Here is a 21,077-nt window from a genome sequence, read left to right on the forward strand (position 1 = left end):
GCTGAAACAAACGGCAGACACATCTCAGCCGTTCCCGCCGGTAAAACGAGTGCTCCTTTGATGCTGGTCTCACCAGGAAAACGACCCTGCGTACTGGTAACCGTTAACCCAGCACCACCCGGAGAGCTGCTACACCCAAACCCTGAATGAGCGACTCTTACCTGCTCATCAAATCTAGTAATCACGGCCTGGACCCACTCCACGGGTTTATGAGCCGCCATGGCCGGGCGGAGGGAAACGGCAGCGCAGCGCTGACTAATCCGAGGTGCGAGGCCGCCGCCGACACGTTTATTTCCGCATGAAAATGCGCTCCGACTAGTCAGGAGAGGAGCAGAGCGGCGAGTATTTTTCCTTTTCTCTTGGATTCACCATGCCACCGCCATGACACACCACCGGAAGTCTTCTTCAGAGAAACTGGTGGGCGGTGTTGGACACTGCCGTCAAGCTGACAGTATTCAAGCCCTGCGCAGCTTCCTCCTAATATCTCCATACATATTTTTTTTTTAACAAAAGTGAAAGATTAAAAGTGTATGTTCCTACTTAGAAATGCGACAACACAACACGATGAACAGAGAACACAATTGTCAGAATGGACCAACATACAAAACACGTACAGGAGGGTGAGATAAGATAAACTGTGTAATAAAGATTTCAGGAACCATCACTTTAATTGAAATTGTTTTTCCTGTGTTAAGCTGTATAACATTCGCCAAGTTATAAGTTAGGATGGTATAGGTATGTATTATGTATTGCAACATTTACCTTGAGTTATTATAAATTATAGATCACAAAAATAAAAGCACAACGAAGAAAATGAGTACGTATCTAAAGCCTTTTCTTTTTGTAACACATCGCTAATTGAACATGTATGCTGTCCATCGAATTTAATCTTTTAAAACAAAAGCTTTTGTTACCAGAAGACTTTTATTTTGAAATTAGAGGCCTATATTTTTGCCCTTAGCCAAAACAGTCACGGCAGCTTGTCGACGCTTTTGGACGACATGCGTCAAATAGGATCAGGATCATTGGAGCCTTTTCATTCTTGGGTGATCTTTTTTTTTAAATCTTCAAAATCTTGGAAGCTAAATTGACTCATCCTTAATTCATTAGCATTTACTGGTTATTTAAGAATTTTATGGAACAAAAAATCCAGCTCTGACACAGAAGCAAAAAATATATTTTATTAACTGGTATCAGTAATGCTCAATAGCAACTGTGTTTTAATCACAAGTATGTTTTCACACCCAGTGATAACAGCACCCCCCTCCCCTCCCTGTATGAGAAGGCAAAGCTCAACATGATTTCGACAGCAGAGCAGCATCCACTTTCCCAATGTGAGGAAAGGCTGACGAGTTTCACACACAGGATTTTCAGTCAGCATCAGCAAGATATACTTCGTAGTATTGCATATTGCTAGTCAGGGAAATCTGAAAAATCTTTCAATATTTTTTTTCCCAAAACAGTATTCTCTCTTTCAAAGTCTGACCCAAGATTTACGTAATAGTGACATCAAGAAAGAGCCCGTTTTGACCTGCCGTCTCTGGAAACACTTGGCAGGTTCCGCACTAGTCCTTTGGTAGATCTGATTCTGTATAATGTAGTGAGACAATAGTATTAGTCCATCTTGTATAGCCAATGATAGTGGTCTGGTCATTGTCTTTGGAGGAGAATTTAATTAAGGCACTGATGGGCTACCACATGGTCCTTTGGGTGAAGCTGCTATCAGTTTGTCCAAGCTAAGATTGTCTTGAAGTCCATGTCACTTTAGCAGACCTCCAGGGTCTACTCTATGGCATCAGGTCTTGTGGCTACATAGACAAAAAGAACAATGAGCAGCACCACCAGAGCCACAGTGGGTAAGACGACTGTGGCCACCTGCTGGCGAGCCTCCTGCATGGCTTGTTTACGCTCCTTCTTGTCCTTCGAAGATTCCTTTTTGGGTTTGCCTTTGAGTTGCCTCATTGCTGTCTCTGCCTCGCCGTACTCACAGGATCCTGACTGAAAAGAGATGTTGAATTACTTAGAAGTAAAGTGATGATTGAAATGTGTAAATAATTTTTTTAATCTGTGGTTGGAAATCATCATAAGCAGACAACTGTCTGGACGTCAGCCTCCCTTTGGATCAAGCAATGTTGCCATTATTCTTCACAAGTTTTAAGACGGAATAATTATGTCATTACATTTGTCTCATGCTGAATGTTGATTACACTGAATGCCATGTAATTAACAGTTAAAGGAGAAATGGTTGACCCATCCACTGAGTGCAGGACCAACAGGTAACACTGGACGACACAACCCTTTCTGAACAACCTTCTTTGTGAACATCTAAAATACAATTTATTTTATGTAAATATAATCTGGTATTATTGATTTTTTTTCATGACAGTAAACATAATATAGTATTTTCTATATCATTTCATGTAGCTGGGTGCCACAGGTATGGAAAGAACACAATAGCAGTACAACCTAGTTAGTATGAACTCAGTTTTTATTAGAAACAAACAGAGCACTACTGGGATGGAGGTCCAGAACAGGAGACTGTCGGGTTACCGAAGCTTAGACAAGGCGATTGTCCTAGGCAGGTCAGGTCTGGATTAGAAAACAAGGGCTGGAATGTGTGCATGAAAGCGAAGACATTCTGGCAAGACTCGAGGGAGTGCAGCTGAACATATAGGTGGAGGCGGTTGAGCAGATTGAAGGAGCAAAGAAGCAGAGCAAAGGCGCAAAGAACAGACGGCGACACCTGAGGACAAAATAGCTTGTCATGATTCAAAATAAAACAAAATAATTTTGTGGGAAAGTAGGCGATCAGAACATTATTGACGACAAGAACGCCACGCCAGTACACGAGTACACCTGCCAGAAATACTGCAATGAGTTGCTGACTTGGTGGCTCAAAAGAAACGTGTCCCTCAATAATCCCAAGTCTCTCAACTTTATTACAATAGTTCTCCTTGTGTTAAATCTATTTTGGCAGATGAAAATCTATGGTTCCACATACAACGACTTACTAAGAGTTTCATATTTATTTTGACCCGTGTACCTGAACTAAACCTGCTACAGAAAGGAAGTCAAGTCTGAGCAAATTGTGACGTCACAACAGACCAAAGCAAAGGTATCATTCAACTGGTTTTTGAATTTGATTCAAGAAAAAAAAAGATCAAACTTTCCAAAGCTGTTGACACTTCATAACATGTTATTGTTCTGAAAAATATCACATCTGTCTTGGAATCTTTTGACTTACTTTAATACTTCTTAAATCAGCAGAACATTTGTTGCTTCTCTTCCATTGTTTCACCTTCACATACCATTATTGAGTTACTGTATTTATAAGGTAACAGTAAAAGACCAAGACCGTCACTATGTCATGCTACAATATACACCCAGTCAGTAAGTACTACTAGTTTTGGAACTTCGAACGCTTTAAGTTTGTGTAAGAACATCTTCACCAGAACTTTATTCGAATCAACGCAGCGCCCGCACTTTACAGGAGCGATTACTAATCGACTTATTTTGCTCATAAAAGGCAGCGAATAACTTCGCGGGGCCAGTACTAGAGGACTAGACATGATACACAGTAGTAGAACTTTCTGGTCGTCCCCCCTCATGCTGCTTATACTACTTTGTGACTGTTACGCCCCAGTTTCCGGCAGTATCTTCGTGTTGCGGAGCACGTACTAAGTTTGGGAAAGACAGGTATGGTCCAACAGGGACACCCGGACTGAGTTGAAGGATCAGCGAGAGTTGACAGAAACCGAGAGAAAGGTGTCTTACAGTTGCAGTGAATGTGAAGCCGCTCCTGTGCTCAGCTCACGGTGACGTCCCGGCGCAGTCTTGACGGGACAAAGTTAGTCAAAGAGACGCTCGTCCTCCGCAGCTCGACGTGGCAGTTAAGTGTGGAGCCGCTGTCAAGCTTCAACACGCGATAACACGAACATTTCCGGTCTGATCCTCCAAAATATAACATGCTACAACTACGACTACCAGCTCCAAGACACTAATGTCGATGTTTAATGAACAGAAAACGCCTCAGAGAGGGGTTTCGTAATGAAAGTATTCTGTGTCAATCTTTACCTGCTGTGGTGATATCACATTACCTGTCAAAGATGAGTGCAATATAATCTGTTTCTGTGCAATACCTCAACAATACGTGCAGCTATAATGTAGATTACACCATTTTTGTTGTGCAAATATAGAAGTATATTTCCAATATTTAGATTTTTTAATTTTGTATCTTTGTATCTTGTTCTTGTTCTTTTTTTCTACATCTAATATTGCTGCAACATAACAATTTCCCCTGTGCAGAATAAATAAAAAAAATAAAAAGTTTGTTCTATTCAAATTAGTCTATTCTATTCTAATCTGATCTGAAAGAGAGGAAGTAGAAATATATTCCTAATTAAACTCCATATACTAGTCATGTACAGAGAAACAAGGTTGTACTGAAATAAAAAAAAAACACAAGTACTAACAAACAAGTACTAGGGTGGAAAAATCCTTTGAAATTATAATTAGAATGTATTTGTTGTGTATATGGCCCCTCAAATATATATTCAGTTCAGAGCAGTTGCCCCTAAAGTGAAGGGCCTGTCCTGACCTACAGGGGTGTGGATGAGACACAAGTGAACAAACAACACATGCTGTACCAACCGCAAAGGAGTTAAAGAAAAAGGAGTGGCAGGTGTGTGTGTGTAACCATTTTACTGCAATTAAGTGAGTCAATCTTGTTATTGCCACTTTATTTATCTAAGCGAGGAGCGTTCTGGATTAGCTACACTTGGCTGCGTAGGCTGTGTTCTTGAGGGTGGAAATCCACTATAGTTGCAACAAAAGACAGATGATTTTAAAGATCCTCGCAGCAGGTGAACACCCCATCCTGTTTACCTGTTTGGTTTTCCTTTAACAAATCCCAAATTCAGGGATTCAGACAGCTAGAAGCTGCTTGATTAAGTGGTAAAATGTCTTCTAGAGACAGAAAACAGTCACGTTGCCTGTGTCTTAATGGCTTCAGATGAACTGATGAAGTAATCATGGTATTTTTTGTAAAACTAAAAATACACTACGCTAGCTTTTACTAGCTCAACATAGCTGGTAATGATACAATCATGTTTTAACAATGTTAATCAATAACACACAGAAAAACACCATCACACTTTTAAATGTGTAAAAATATACAATTTACGTTTATTTAATAAAGGATAAACAAAGGACTAATTTTATTGAAAATATCAAGCACCAATGCCGAACATTTATAACAACAACATCTATTTTATATTTATTTGAAACTACACTGATATTTTGTAGAAAAGGGGAATCAATGCCGTCTAGCGGTGAAATTATGTACTACAACTAAATGTATGTATTTGTGGTGATGATTGATGAACTCGGGTTCTGGGACCCACGACGACAATTAAAAGTATATTAATTAAATTCTACCACAAAGAGAAGGTATTTATATAAAAAAATAGAAAGTCTGTAGAAACACTATGCAAATATACAGGCTGCTCCTATCGAATATGCTAAAGATATTTAAAACAGAACCCGGCTAAGTACACTATAGCTTGCCACAGATACACTGGATGTAGACACAACCGACGCTATAAATGACTACAGACCTCAGCTGCAGATTCAGCGGCCACAGAAATTCTTAGTAGAGTTGTGTTAATACCAGGTAGTACACTTGTTACAGGAAAACGCTACAGATACACTTCCTGCGCACAGGCCTGATTAGCAGACACTTGTTGCCGATACAGACTGGTTACGATACGGACAACACTGACAGCAGGCTTTTTTTTTGTAGAAACAGTCAAAAAAAAAAAGCAAAATAAAAACCGTTACAGATTCTGGTTAAAGACACACGGAGTACAGATTCACTTTGGTACAAGGGAAAAAAACAGCCAACACACAGAGACAGTAGATGGTGTTTGTACTGGATAAACTGGCTACAGGAACGAGCTACACATGCACTGGCTGCAGTCACTTGTCGTGGGAACCAGCTTTAACAAATGGCCATGAGCTACGGTCACCGACGCTGGCTGCGGGAACACGCCACAGAGGTCCACGGGATGCAGACGCACTGGCCGCAAGACGCACTGGCTGCTCTCACTGACAATCAAGCAGCTTACAGTGATGTCAAAGCTGCGCGCTCGCTGATTGGCTGCCCAGCGCGCATAATCTTACTTCCGAGTATCTTAGGGTCTGTTCACCATGTTGGATCCTCATCTCTCGGATGCCTTGCGATCGATAGTTTGACCCTTTCCCAGGAGGAGGCAGGAGCTGCAGCGGCCGCCACAGCAGCTGCGGTAAACGGAGACCGGTGCCGTGAGACCGTGACGCTGACGCGCATCAGCGGATCGACGCCGCGGCTTCCTGTTTGGAGATGAGCGACGCGGAGGCCGGGCTGTGTTGATGCGGACTCCTCTCAGCTAGCGACCGAGCTGTCAGGTTCATCTCTACCCGTCTCCCGCGTTCGCCCGTTTGTTCTACATTTAGAAAAGGATCAAAGTTTTGTGCCGTGTTTTTTCCTCCTGCTCCGGATGTGCATGTGTGCATCAGCGGCAGACGGACGCAGACGGACTGGCTGCTGCTGCTGCTGCTGCTGTCCATGGGGATAAGAAGTTGCGTGTCAGCCGCCGTGTTGAGGATCTCTCTCGCCTCCGTCACAGTGATGAGTGGTTTGTTTTCTGGAGGATCTCTGCTTGAGTAATATGTGAGAGCAGTGGACGGACGCGGCCTGGGCCTGTCTGTCTGTCTGCCTGCCTGCCTACTGTACTGTGGCCTGGGCTGGAAAATACCTCCACTGCAGCGGATCAGCAGCACTGGTAATTACGGCCCCGGAGATTAGCCTTGTTTACGGTGCACACAGCACACAGCGGAGAGGGAGCTTTCATTGTTGGATGAGAATTCTCGACCGTGCCAAGCCTCGGTGCTGCTGCTGGTGGCGGCGGCGGTGGCAGCAGGAGCCGCAGCTCGTGCCAACTTGGACACTTTTGGAAAAGATGCTGCCTCCTCCCATGTGATGATCTTCGCACCACAGTGTTGAGACCAGGAGGGGAGGCAGGGGCCCCAACTCTGTCAGAGATGAGGGGCATCTAGGGGCCACCGAGTTTTATTTTGTTGGGGGGTGGGGGTTGTTTTGGATCAGCATATCTGTTCAGAGTCATCGCCATCGTTCGACGTAGTGGGTCACGTTTACAGGTGACACACAGAAATATTTATTTTTATTTTTTGTTGACTTTAATTTGTTGTTTTTTGTAATAATAACAAAGTGTCAAAAATCACTGTTTCCAAAAACTCACAATGACAGTAACATCCTCAAAGGTGTTCCCGAAGAAGCTGAGGTCACAGAACTGTTTTTACTTTTAGGTACAAAAAAGGCTTCATCAGTCATTAGGACTGAGTTATTATCCAGTAATAGTTTGTTAAATGCAGATTATATGGCTCTTCTCAGCAAGTAGCTGCGTCTCCGACTTCCACGGACATCTGGGTGTTTTCTATAGCTATGTTGTCTCCGTGTTTCCTGCGCGTTGAGTCCAGTCATTAACACCACCCTCAGCAGCAGCAGCAGCAGCAGCAGACACTGACGGGGCCTGTGTGAGTGTCAGTGAATGGCTCTTTGCAGCACGGCGGCTGCAAATGTTCCAAAAATGATGGCTGCTTACAATGGTGGCTCCTCTGCTGTGGCTGCCCATCACCCGCATCCGCACCACCACCAGCTCCAGCACCTCCCAGCCCCACACATGCACCACCATCACCACCCTGGCCAGCATCACCTACAGCACCCGGGTTCTGCTGCCGCTGTCGCCGCCGCCGCCGTGCACACTGACCAGCAGCAGCAGCAGCACGCCTCCACTGCCGCCGCAGCCGCTGCCGCCGCAGCCGCAGCGGTGATGCTCAACCCAGGTCAGCAGCAGCCTTACTTTCCCTCCCCAGCACCAGGACAAGCTCCTGGGCCAGCAGCGGCCGCCGCTCCAGCGCAGGTCCAAGCCGCGGCGGCTGTCAAAGCCCATCACCATCATCATCACCATCATCACCACCAGCAGCAGCAACATCAGCATCAACATGGCCACCACCTGCAGCAGCAGCTGGACATCGAGCCGGACCGGCCCATTGGCTACGGCGCGTTTGGAGTTGTGTGGTCAGTACACATGTAGGATACCAGACGCAGTCTAGGAAGTAAACAGGAAGTTGTGTTGTACCACTAGAGGGCGACTCAATTGGTCTTCAACCTAACTTTTTAAAAGTCAAAAGGAACATTAGATTCAAATTAGAGAATATACATATACATGACTATACATATACATGACTATACACACATATATATGTATATATTATATATATATATATCAAATGTACTTCATCAGCAAGTAATTCGAACCCCAGTGCAGTCTGTGTGACATTCTTGTAGTTGGGAGGATTATCAGGAACCTTGTAAATAAAATACTTTGTTTGTTTTGCAGCCATGGTTGTGCCCTTATTAGTCTAATATTTAATTAATACCAATGTCATCAGCAGCAGGAAGATCTTAATTCACCATATGACCGGTCCGTGACTGCTGAGTGGTGTGATTTGAGTCTGAGCTTAGAGCGCTGCCATCTGTGTCTTTTCACTGATCCAATTTGAAAAGGTTCACTGGAGGTTTTACTCAGGGGGCTTTAGTGTTTGCAGCTGAAATGCTCTTACACCTGCTGTGTTCCTCACGAGGCTGTAAACTACTCTACTACACTGTGACATTCCTGGGTTAAATCCTAACGGACGTACACAGCCGGAACGCAGCGCAGGAAAGAACACTGTCAGCTCCGCTCGGTCATAGTCTTTATTCACCCTGATCTCGTCTCACTAACAAGTCGACACTTGTAGAAATTAGCTCTGTTGAAGGTGTAAACAGCAACAGCAAAGGTATTTAGCAAAAAGAAGTAACTTTTCTTGTCAGGAAAATGAGAAAACCTCTCCAGTTGAAACTTTTGCCTCCATTCTGTTACAGTTCCTGCTGCGTCTATTTCTGTGTTGAAGTCGAAGCCTTTGGTCTCATTGCAACATAGTCACAAAAATAAAAAACTAATTTCGGACATTAAAAAAGTTCCATTTCATAGGTCGGATATACAGTATATTTTATACTACTATTCAGATAGAGTGCCCCTCCTGGTGGAACGTGGTATTAACATTAACAGCCAACATCAGATACAGACTGTGGATTTAAAGGTTTTGTTTTTTGTTTTTTTTTCCATTCAGGTCAGTGACAGACCCCAGAGATGGAAAACGAGTCGCCCTCAAAAAGATGCCCAATGTCTTCCAAAACCTCGTGTCTTGTAAGAGGGTGTTTCGGGAGTTGAAGATGCTGTGTTTCTTCAAGCATGAAAATGTAAGTACATTTGTGTGTACGGACGCCTGAATCCACATGTCCAGATGTCATGGACTTTATCAACCAATCAAACGCCCTGTAGGTTCAACAAACACATGTTAGATCATGCCTGAGTGGCCTTAATAATCTCCACCAAATGGACAGTAGTGTATTAGGTCAGCCCTGATTAGTGTAGAGCAGTGGTTCTAAAAGTGGGGGGCGCTGAGCTATTATAAGGTGCAGGAATTTTAAGCAGTTAGACTCCTACTTGGGCTGAATGATAAAAATGTGTAAGAGAGCAGGGGACAGCCATACAGTGGGAACTGAACACATGACCAGCTGCTGAAGGCGTTACACGTCATAACCACTGCACCCCAGGGATGTCCCCTCATTTACCAGAGTTAATGACCTAGTTCCTGTATTAAAACTCCCTGCTTTAACACTTCAACACTGAGATCGTTACAGCTACATTTTTTATTTAATTTTTCCACCATCTATCAAAGATACTCACCAAGTATCGTATTTTCCAGACCGTAAGTCACACTTTTTTTTCATCCTTTGGCTTCGTTTGTGTTACATACTCAGGTGCGACTTATCAATTAAAATACATAATTTCAAATGTTTGTTATTTTCATACTGACAGCCACTAGAGGGCACCCTAGCTGTCTGGTGCGACTTATACTCCGGAGCGACTTACATATGTTTTTTTTTTGTTGTTGTTATTTTGTTTTTACTGGTGCGACTTATAGTCCGGAAAATACGGTAATGCTTTGCTGACCATAACTACCTGTTCTTCGTCCTCAGGTTCTCTCCGCTCTGGACATACTTCAACCTCCACACATCGACTACTTCGAGGAAATGTATCCTTGTTTTTCTGTGAAATACCTCTGACTTTTAATGGAGCTCTGCATTATCGTAATTATCAGAGCAGTGATGAGTTAAAATCATCGTCTTCAACGTGAACCATTAGAAGAGAATGAATTAAAGTGTCTTTATCCTCTGTTGGCCTCACCCATATACTGTCGCTCCTCCACTTCCTGCCGTAATTGACGAAACAGAAGAGCGTAGCCTTCGGTGAATTCCTTTTCCAGCTCTGCCTGTAGCTGTTTGTCTATTTTCGTCACTTGTATGCATTACTGTCTAATGATTTGCTTGGCCGTAAACCCATCGCCGGGGTTTCCGTGTCACTGATTGCTGACAGCGCCTGCTGCAGAACTCAATATGCCGAATTGACTGGAAGCCACAAACAATTGGGCAAGAAGGGTCAAAGTGCAGGGCGCGGACAAAGACCCACAAACATCCAATAATGTCCCAGAGGCCAAACGCTGGCTGAGAACTCTCTGACTCGTGGCCAAACACTTTTACCTCTTGACCTCCCAGTTTATCCCTGTTTGGCTTAAGTGACGCACACACACACACACACACACTCACGTGCTCTGCCCTTATTTCCCTTCATTATCTGTGTTCAGCTACGTGGTGACAGAACTGATGCAAAGTGACCTTCATAAGATCATCGTTTCTCCACAGCCTCTGAGCTCAGATCATGCCAAAGTCTTTCTGTATCAGATTCTAAGAGGTAGGTGTTTTGGGGTTTGTTTTTTTTCACAACAGTGTCCATGTAAGTGTCGTTCAAACCCAAACACCAGTCGAGCGAGTCATGTGTGAAGGCTGCCAGATTTAAGGCTAAACTCCAAAGTTCTGAGACAAACGTTACAAATGAAAATAACCAAATAGTTTCTCACCACAACCTTCACTTCAGTCTCAACAGTCCTCCTGTTTTGGGGTTTGGAACTGATAGAGATTTTGTTTTTTTTTTAACTCGAGTTTTTTAACACAAGTTTTTTACCAAGGACCGGTCGGTCCACACCATGGTTTAAGGATCAATACATTTTCAAAATAAAACCATCTTTTAGACTTTCTTCTGTGAGTATCAGAGTCTGAATGACCTTTGACCTGCTGTTTTGAAACATTGACAGATTATCTTTAAGTGAAAACAGTAAAGTGATATGAGTGGATTCTTTTGGAATGAAGTCAATTAGTAAAACTGAAGTACATTGTTTCCCTACGGACCGACACCGGACCCCGGATTTGTTCATTTTGGAGAAATGTCTCACCAAAACCAAACACCAAAATCATGAAGAGAAACATTTGAAGCCACTCCTGTGAGATGGTGTTCAGTTGCCGTTCCAGTCTGTTGACTTTGGTGTGGTACAGAAACCATTTACAAAGCAAATAATCTTAATATTTCATTTGGAAAAGTCTTCAACACACACTGGCTACGACTCAGCTCCTTCAACAACCCGACGTGATCGACCAAATCCCTATAGAAATGACCTGAGGTGGAGGGAAACACATGAACGTAGAAATGACCTGAGGTGGAGGGAAACACGTGAACGTCGAAGTCATAAACTGTCTCGAGGTCATAAACTGTCATTATTATTACGTCCCAACACCACTAACTTTTTCTATTATTATTAAATCCCAACACCACTAACTTTTTCTTCTCAGTCTTTTTTTAAATTATGAATAACATCCTCCATTACCATAAATGCGCAGACACGGGTTTATTGCAGTGTAGCGAGCCTGTAATTCCCACATCACACCGACACGTCAATCGTTACATAAGTGATATCTGATGTAATCTGTCTTTTCTCGTCTCTTACTCATCTGCTGGGACTCCCACCAGGACTGAAATACCTTCATTCTGCTGGCATTCTACACCGAGACATCAAACCTGGCAACCTTCTGGTTAACAGCAACTGCGTGCTCAAGGTGCGTGTTCACACGTCACAGTCCTTCACACGCACTCTTGAAACCCAACGCCACCCGTCTTTGAATCAAGGAATTACTGTCGTGATCTGGTGTTTCCATGGTCCGTCCAAGATTTCCCAAATAGTGCCCTCTTCAGGCGTCAGTCTGACTTGGACACAGTCTTTGTTTGGTTAGCGTTGTGTCTTCAAACTCTCCCATGGACGCATCATGGCGTTGTTAGGTTTGCGGTGTCATGTGCTGCTTCTTCACACCTTCAGGCTCACGTTGCCAAACCAGGTGACTTTTATTTTTTTTAGGTGAGGTTTAAACTTTAGACCAGGGTTGTCAAACATACGGCCCGTGGCCCAAAACAGGCCCGATCGAATGTACTTTTCTGCATGAAAACAAAGGGGAAAGAGACAGACATTTTGTTATTAAAAAGGTAATTATGTTGTATGTGATTATACTAGTCCGGCCCACAACAGTTTGTTAGTTTTTTTCTAAGAAGTTGTTTGATGAAAATGATTATTTTCTACAGTATCAGAGCACAAACATTGGTGATAGACGACAAAAACAAACAAAATGTGACAGACACTGTGTAGGCAGCTGCAATGACGACGTCAATCAGAGGGGGGGCGTAGTTATTTTTTAACTTCATTGGTGGAATTAGAGATGTTACTGTGACCCAGTGGTTTGTAGTATTTCTTTACTTTTTAACATGTGGGTTTTACTGTCGTTTGTAGTTCGTAGAGTAAAACCAAGTAAAGTGAAGTGAAATCCGTCTTCACGAACATCTACCGTGGTCTATGTGGGACAGGAGACATGTAGGCAGCTGCTGGTTTTCATGTGCGGACTGTTTTCTGTGTGATTTGTGTGGGAAACATGATGTAACATTTGCCATGTGATATAATGACTAATGCATTTTTATTTTTTTATGTGGAGGAAGAGATTAGCATTTACAGGAAATCTTGTCTTGTCAAGTTTCTAAAACTTAAAAAAAGGGAAAGGAAACAGAGATATTTTTGGTTCATTCAGAGACATTTCTGTTGTTTTTTTTTTGTTTTGTTTTAGATCTGTGACTTCGGACTCGCCCGAGTGGAGGAGTCCGACGAGTCACGCCACATGACTCAGGAAGTCGTAACCCAGTACTACCGAGCTCCAGAGATCCTGATGGGGAGCCGTCACTACCACAACTCCATCGATATCTGGTCTGTGGGCTGCATCTTTGCTGAGCTGCTGGGCAGACGGATCCTCTTTCAGGCCCAAAGTCCAATCCAGCAGGTAGAGTGAGCGTCAGCTCCGGTACACCGCCGTTCACTCACTCGTCCGTCCATCCTCAGCAGCCTCGGCGTACATTATTGAACAACCGCTGGAGACAACCGCTCCCTCACAGACTTAAAACGTCATCTTGGATGTTGGTCAGCGACAGAAACAACCGCTGTAAAAAAAAACTCACAAAATCCTCAGCCACATTATTTCAGGTTGAAATAAAGGGAGTAAATATGTGTGTGATTGTTTCTGACGGCTGGGAAAAAAAAGCTAAAGAGTCTCTCATTACAATAGGCCGTTCAAATCTGCACCGGCAGAACCTCTCGCTTTTGTTGTCAGCTATGCAGTTGATCCTGTTGAACTTTTGACTAACCTGCAGCCACGGCCCCTGCATTTCAGTCAGAAAACACAGCTTCTCTCAGAGGAAACTGTTGTGGTTGTAAATGTTTGGGTAAAAAAAACCTCGACAACAGAATTTCACACACTCATAACGTTTGGGTAAGAGCCCTGGTCGAACTGGTCGAACTGTTTTGGTCATTTATTTTATAAAAAAAAAATAGTATTTACTTTGAAGATTTTTTTTTTGTTCCAGTCTTTAATGTGTGTGTGTGTGTGTGTGTGTGTGTGTGTGTGTCGTAGCTGGACTTGATCACTGACCTTCTGGGGACTCCGTCCATGGAGGCCATGAGGACGGCGTGTGAAGGGGCTCGTGCTCACATTCTCAGAGGACCTCACAAACAGGTAAAAACAAACATGCGTGTGATTATTAAACAGGTGTTATCAGGTCATTACATCAGAAAGGCGTTCTGGTACAGCTACAGTGAGATTTGTTTTTGTTTTTTTGTCTAAACTACTGGAAGAAATCTGAAAATTAATTTTTTTTGTAAAAACTGCGTTTTTTAGTATTTTTAAAAAAAATATATTTTAATAATTCTCTGCATATATTTAATAAAGAACCTGGTATCTGATGCTGCACATTCATCAAACTCAGGTCCGGGGGCCAAATCTGGCCCAGTATATAGACCTTATATACAGATTCAATGTTTATGCAAAACTAAACTTTGTTTCCATATGAAAAACATTCTGGAGAGAAGGGAAAACACGAACAATCCCAGTCAATTTTTCAATAAATATTAAGTTTGGCCCGAGACTTCGTCCTGGTTTTTAATTTGACTCCCCTGACGTCCCTGTGGTACTGGGTCTCACGGTTGTGTCCAGCTGTATTGTGAAGAGCTCTGAGTGGTCATCCAGATCAGAATAGTACAGTATAAGCACAGAGCGCTGACCATCTGTTGTTTGTTTTGTCTGCAGCCATGCCTTCCTGTTCTCTACACACTTTCCAGCCAAGCCACCCACGAAGCTGTCCATCTTCTCTGCAGGATGCTGGTCTTTGATCCTGTACGTCTTTCTCAAAATATATATTAAAAAAAACAACAACAACATTCAGACACTTTAACTAAAAGATATGCTGGGAGAAAAAAAAAGAACTGCTTCAAGCTGTGAGGACCTAGGGTTTAAAACAAAAATCAAAAACAAAACAACAGCAGGATCTTGGCTGCATTACGTTTAGTTTACGTTTTTTTTTAGGTCCTGTCATCGAGGCATCAACATGTCCAGAAAAAGAGTCGTCTTCGAGTCTGAGTTACTGAAAAACAATCCCTAAGATTCTGAGTCCAGGTCTTGGAGGAGCAGTAAAACCCTGACCCTGACACTTCCTGTAAACAACTCCACGAAAAGTTATTATGACGACTGATAATTTTATTTATTTGGTGCAAATTTTAGGATCTAAACCAGACATGGCCAAACTAAGGCCCGGGGCCCGGATGTGGCCCGTTTGGCTTTTTAATCCGGCCCATCAATCTTTTCCAAATTATATTATTAATTTATATTATTATTATATCATTCGGCCTTTTCCCCGCAATGACTGCATTTCCCCAATAGATGGCGTAGAATGCATAAAAAAACTTTACTGTAAATTGACAACAACAAAACCACATTTCCATCTGGTGGTACCACTACTCCTCTCTCTCTGTGTCTCTCCGCAGTCAAAGAGAATCTCAGCTAAGGACGCTCTGGCTCACCCCTACCTGGACGAGGGTCGACTGCGCTACCACACGTGCATGTGCAAGTGCTGCTACACCACCTCCTCGGGCCGCGTGTACACCAGTGACTTTGAGCCCATCACTAATCTCAAGTTTGATGACGGCTTCGAGAAGAACCTGAGCTCTGTCAGACAGGTCAAAGGTCAGGTCAAGTCCACACATTTAAGAAGGTTTTAAGGTTATATACATATATATAAATATATATTTATACACATGTGCATACATATATATATATACATATATAAAATGTATATTTACACACATATATACATACATACATAAAATATATATTTACACATATATACATATAAATATATAAAATATATATTTATACATATATACATAAATACATACGATATATATTTTAACACATGTGTACATATATATACATATAAAAATATAAAATATATATTTACACATGTTTACATGTATTCTATACAGTATATATGTATATATGTTTTTTTAATTTATGTTATTATCCTTCCCTTCTTATTTCTGATTCTCACTTCCTGATCCTAGAATATATTTGTAGTTGTTTTTTTTTGACAGTTTGTACAGTTATTATGTTAATGTTGAGGTGTAACAGAGCACCGTTTTAGTCGTGGTCTAAACGGCCGTGTTGTGTTTGTCTGACAGAGATCATCCATCAGTTCATTCTGGAGCAGCAGAAAGGGAGTCGAGTGCCGCTCTGCATCAACCCCCAGTCTGCTGCTTTTAAAAGCTTTATCAGGTAAAAGGTGCCTTTTTTTTCTTCTTCTTCTTCTTCTCTTGTCAGTTTCCCTGTTATTAACCCACGACATCCTCCTGTACACCAGAGAACAAACCCCCCCCCCAACCTCCCCCCTGATTTAGAAACCTTTCCTCCACTATCTTGACTTGATCCATTTTTTTTTGTAATGTTATTTTTCTTTAAAGACTAAAAACAGTCAGACTAAAACAGTCAGAATAGTCAGGCTAAGATGATAGTTAGACTTAATTACTTAATAGTTTTTTTCTTTTGTGGGGTAAAAATATTGATTATAGTATTAGTAAAGATAATACTTAATAATTTATGATCAGCATAATTTATTTAAAATTATAACCCATTAAATTTCAAAAATTCAATTATGAATTCTAAAGCTAAGGGGTGTGTATATATATATATATAAATATATGTTATTATTATTATTAGTATTTAATAATTATATTATTTTGTGCACTAGATGGTGCTCAATCCTACACAGTTTCCATGTTAAATTTCACAAAGTCATGCAGTTTGGACATTGATATTTGTTTTTTGAGATCACAGAATGTAATTATTTATAAAAATATGAACTCACACACACCGTGGAGAACGACTAATGTGACGCTGATCTCCCGGTGAACAGCTCCACAGTGGCTCAGCCGTCTGAAATGCCTCCGTCTCCGCTGGTGTGGGAATAGTCGCTGCTGCTGCTGCCGCTGTGACGTCATCGGCCCCAACTGACACGCTGCTAAACCGGGAACAAAGAGCGCATCTCAGCGTCTTCTCTAATCTCTGTAGCATTTCACTGGAGAGCAGGCCTGGTGAGGAACAGTCCACTGGTAACGGCTTCACGGTCTGTAGCAGAGGGTTTGGGGCGGGAAGGGAAGGAACGAAGAAAAAAGCTCTGAAGACCAAAATACTGAATATTGGAGACAAACCCACGTGCCCATGTCCAGGTAGTTTAGATGAAACCTATCTGATATATGAAGTCAATTAATTATTATTATTTCTTTCTTCTTATTTTCTGTACATTATTACAAGTTTTAAATGTCAATTTTCAAAGTTCTTGTAATTGTAATTAGACTCGTCTGCTTCACTGCGTCCACCTTAAAAACACACACACACACACGCCGTCTGCTTCTTGTTTAGACAATCGATTCGAGCGAGTTGATAGTGTAGGTGCAACATTAGACGTGCTAGTTTCTCTATTTTATCCAAAAACTAATTTAACTTATTGGAAGCCTAGTGTCCACAGTGTTCCTAATATTTGGTCCTGGTTTTTAAACACGAAACATTTTGTTTGCCAAAGACGAGGGAATCACGTATAAAATGTCACACTGTTCGTTCTGCAAATTGTAGCAGCACATTTTCAGACATTGAACCGAGTCTGACGAGTGTCAGGCATTTGGAAAGGTCGAGTGGGGTCAGCGAGGGTCAGCGAGTCCAAAGTCGACTCTTTTTATATGTTATTTTTTACAAAAACACTGGTAGAAGTTTAAAAAAAATGCACTTAAAAGAATGAAGTATAAAGAAGATAAATATAACAAAGTGTATATTCGTGTACATGCAGTACATGAAGTTAGATTTTGCATGATTTAATTTATGAATGAGTTTATAATGAAGATAAAACTAAGTGAACAAGTGTCTGGTTTTTACCTGAAACGCCAAAAACAAATTTCAGTCCCTTTGGCTAAAATCTGTATCCTTTTAAATTATTATGTTTATGTATAATCCTGAAAGTGAAAGGTCTAAAACGACACAAACAGCAGTTTGTGAAGCTGAACAGAAGACCAGGTGAAAAACTTTTTTTTTTTTCCTGCTTCCCAACAAGCCAAACCTATTTTCCGTCAAACACTGACATAACTGTTTACGTCACATTCAAGCAAATGAAGTATAACGAAGAGCAATAGACAAAACATGATCCACTCGCCTCTCACACGTCTGCAGAACTTCCTGTGCTTCACCTTCGCCGTGCACTAACTGCTGTTGTCTGTCCAAACAAACTCTTCCCATTTTCTTCTATTTAAAGTGAATGCAAAATGTCTTTCCCCCCGACAAGAACTGCAGGTGTGTGTACAGTTAAATCAAGTTGACGGAAGTGTATCTCTCTCTCATAGTAAGGAGACAAAAAAAATTTAATTTGAATAAACTTCAAAACAATTAAAGTACTTATCATGTTCTCCACCAGGGGAGCCCTTTCAAGTGCTATTCAACCTTAAGTACCCTCATTGCCCATTGGTAAAATGAAAACCTGTAGCTAGCAGTGTGTTAGCAGGACAACTTCTCAGTACCTCTGAGTGCAGTAAAAGTATGTATACTTCAGTGAAAGTATTCTACAGAACTATGAAAATACACAACTTTGATCAGTTGTGTTGTTCATTAGTTGTTAATCTATATTTTTTTGCCTGCGTTGGTCACTAAGGCCGACACAGCAGTTCTCACTAATGGGTTGTTGACGTTCATTAGTTGTTAATCTATATTTTTTGCCTGCGTTGATCACTAAAGCCGACACAACCGTTCTCGCTCATGGGATGTTGACAGCTAGCTAAGAAGCTAAATCACCACTTTGGGTGAACCAAAGTTTGAAATTAGTAGTAAATGTTTGAAATTAAAATATGGAAAAAATAGGTGATGATGGGTTTGTCACTAGTAGCTGCTAATGCTGCTACTGAGAATAGAAAGAAAAAAGAAGTAAACATTACCTCAGAGGGTTGTTACTGGGGAGTAAAGAAACAAAGATTTACTCACAGGTCACACGGTTGACCAGGAGTCTGCTCCTCCTCTGCTCTGTCTTCTTAGTCTCAGTGCAGTTCACATCCTTTTGGTGCCACACTGCCACCTCCTGGTCATTTTGTTCTCATCTTCTCTGTTGAAGCCTCCTCAACCTTCTTCAGGAATCCCTAGAAAAGATATTCTTTTTAATCATTTCATTCCTACACATCCCAGAATGCCTTGTATATGTACAGTTCTTACCTAATCTGTCCATTCTGACTGTGGACCAATAACACTGCTGTGTCTATGACCGAAAGCCCCGCGTTAGCTTGTTTAAGCTAATCTATACTTGAACCGACCGGCGTTTATCTCTACACTCACGTCAATTGGCTTTATGTTCAGTTAGCGTCGGTTTTGTCTGTACCCATACCTATCAACCTGTGTAGATACGTTCTTTTTACCTGTTATTTGTCCTGATGAAAAAGGCATGGTCATTATACACTGCTGTTTACACCACTTTCCCTGCAAACGCACTGGTTTATACGTTACTTTCTGCATGTGCCATAAACGAAACTCACATATATATAAAACTACGTATCTTAAATTAGCCAAATTCCCCAACATCTTCACGTCTCTGTCCACTCCAGATATAAACACTGTCTTTGCATTTTTATTCCTTTTCTTACTAGACTTGACACTGGTAGTGCGCCTATAAAATATATTTTTAAAAAATGATAAGAATAGGAGGAAATTCAGAGCAAAGAAAGTTGTATTAAGTTTGTAAAACAAAAAATTATATGGCTTTGTTTTGTTTTGTTTCTTTTTGTTTGTTTTTGTTCTTTGTTCAACAGATATGTTGTCGATTATGATCCCATTTAGAGGAAAATACAGACAAAATCGCAGGTGAAGTGAAAACGGTGTGGAATTAGACAGCGCAGGCCGATCGGGCAGCGTCCTAAATGATGGGTTGTGACCTAACAGTACTTCCTAACTACGAAGCACAACCTCGAGTTAACTTTGTGGCACCTGTTGTCTCAACCGCTGCTCGTTTATTTGGGAAAGAATTCAAGCAATTAATTAAGTTTTAGACTTAAGAGAGAGAGAATTAGCATTTAGCACATTCTCTACTTAACGCAATCTAATTATACGGGGAATGGCTATTTATGAAAAAAAAAAGCGTTTTGCTAGGCCCTGGCATTAAAGTGTTAACTCAGGTAAAGTGTGGGTTTACTGGCTCGATCATTTGAGAACCACTAGAGGGCAGACTTAGGTGTTTTTGGCCATGGTGGGTTTTGGCCGAGGCGTTACGAGCAGAGACCCTCAGGTTTTTCTTAGACTTTGTGGTCCAACCGTGACATGATGGTGCAGTGTTGGTTGGTGACACTGCTGTGCTCTTCCTCTTGGAGTGTGACTTTCTTTGGACGACGCGACAGAACTGACAGTTTTACTAAAACACACTGAACCAGGGTTGAAAACAAAACCAGTAAAACCAGCAATACCATCGTCGTTCAGCATCTTTCATCCTAGAACCTGGGTAGAAAAACACGGACTCTTCCTTCAACCAACACACGTAGCATAACGGACTAGCGTACAAGTCATGGCATGGACTCTACAGAAAACAGCACTTAATTACGCACCGACGCCACCTATCTCCTCATACATGTAAACTCCACAGAATGAGCTCTGAAGTGAAACCTTTGAAATATTTTTCTGATTTTTTTTTCCTTCCTACACCTGTTTTGTCCCAGCGCATGCATTATCCCAACACCCCTCCCTCCCTCTCCCACACACCCCTCCTCTCACCCCCCCCAGTATGATTCTGTACATATGTGAAATAGAAGTGGGTCAACACACACACACACTCTCACACACACACCTGAAAACATCAATACCACTGTATAGAAATTGTATTAGCCTGCACATTTCTAAGGCTGTGAAGTTAATTTTTATTTTTTAGAAATTGCATACAAATGTGTATATATATTTTCTTGATTTTTGAACCTGCAACTAGGGCGTGTAGAGGTCAACGAGTCAGAGAATACATAGTCATGTTTAAATGTTGAATCTTGTTTGTATGTTCAGCAGAGTTGTAGATCTATCTGAGGAGGGAGGAGAAACCTTTTGTTTTTTTTTTTGGGTGGGGAGTGTGGGGGGGGGGTCACTGGGTGTTAACGACTTC

General features: G+C 41.7%; 3 protein-coding genes across 3 annotated transcripts in view; 1 reads left to right on the forward strand and 2 right to left on the reverse strand.

Moving 5' to 3' along the window:
• nf1a (neurofibromin 1a) overlaps positions 1-822 on the reverse strand; it is a 37,548-nt gene extending 36,726 nt beyond the window's left edge. The window contains 1 exon segment of the mRNA XM_025055213.1: positions 162-822. Coding sequence (XP_024910981.1) covers positions 162-221 — 60 coding nt within the window. The 5' untranslated portion in view covers positions 222-822.
• Positions 823-1,158: 336 nt separating this feature from the next.
• smco4 (single-pass membrane protein with coiled-coil domains 4) lies at positions 1,159-3,937 on the reverse strand. The gene is made up of 2 exons (XM_025054998.1): positions 3,775-3,937; positions 1,159-1,998 (listed from the first exon to the last, which is right to left on the reverse strand). The coding sequence occupies exon 2, from the start codon at positions 1,960-1,962 to the stop codon at positions 1,783-1,785; it is 180 nt and encodes a 59-aa protein (XP_024910766.1). The 5' UTR covers positions 1,963-1,998; positions 3,775-3,937; the 3' UTR covers positions 1,159-1,782.
• Positions 3,938-5,223: 1,286 nt separating this feature from the next.
• On the forward strand, positions 5,224-17,672 carry nlk2 (nemo-like kinase, type 2). Its single transcript, XM_008308614.3, has 11 exons — positions 5,224-8,137; positions 9,232-9,361; positions 10,145-10,200; positions 10,810-10,916; positions 12,027-12,112; positions 13,163-13,372; positions 14,000-14,101; positions 14,672-14,758; positions 15,406-15,604; positions 16,099-16,192; positions 16,830-17,672. Exons 1-11 carry the CDS (start codon positions 7,608-7,610, stop codon positions 16,882-16,884), a joined length of 1,656 nt encoding a protein of 551 aa, XP_008306836.1. The 5' UTR covers positions 5,224-7,607; the 3' UTR covers positions 16,885-17,672.
• Positions 17,673-21,077: the final 3,405 nt, after the last annotated feature.

Source organism: Cynoglossus semilaevis, chromosome 4, assembly GCF_000523025.1.
Source record: "Cynoglossus semilaevis isolate Cse_v1.0 chromosome 4, Cse_v1.0, whole genome shotgun sequence".
Classification (NCBI taxonomy): Eukaryota; Metazoa; Chordata; class Actinopteri; order Pleuronectiformes; family Cynoglossidae; genus Cynoglossus; species Cynoglossus semilaevis.

Coding starts and splice junctions, on each gene's coding strand:
- nlk2 (XM_008308614.3), top strand. CDS start 7,608: ATGGCTCTTTGCAGCACGGCGGCTGCAAATGTTCCAAAAATGATGGCT. Junction 14,102..14,671: donor TCAGAGGACCTCACAAACAG/GTAAAAACAAAC, acceptor TTTTGTCTGCAG/CCATGCCTTCCTGTTCTCTA. Junction 16,193..16,829: donor GCTTTTAAAAGCTTTATCAG/GTAAAAGGTGCC, acceptor CCCGGTGAACAG/CTCCACAGTGGCTCAGCCGT.
- smco4 (XM_025054998.1), bottom strand. CDS start 1,962: ATGAGGCAACTCAAAGGCAAACCCAAAAAGGAATCTTCGAAGGACAAG.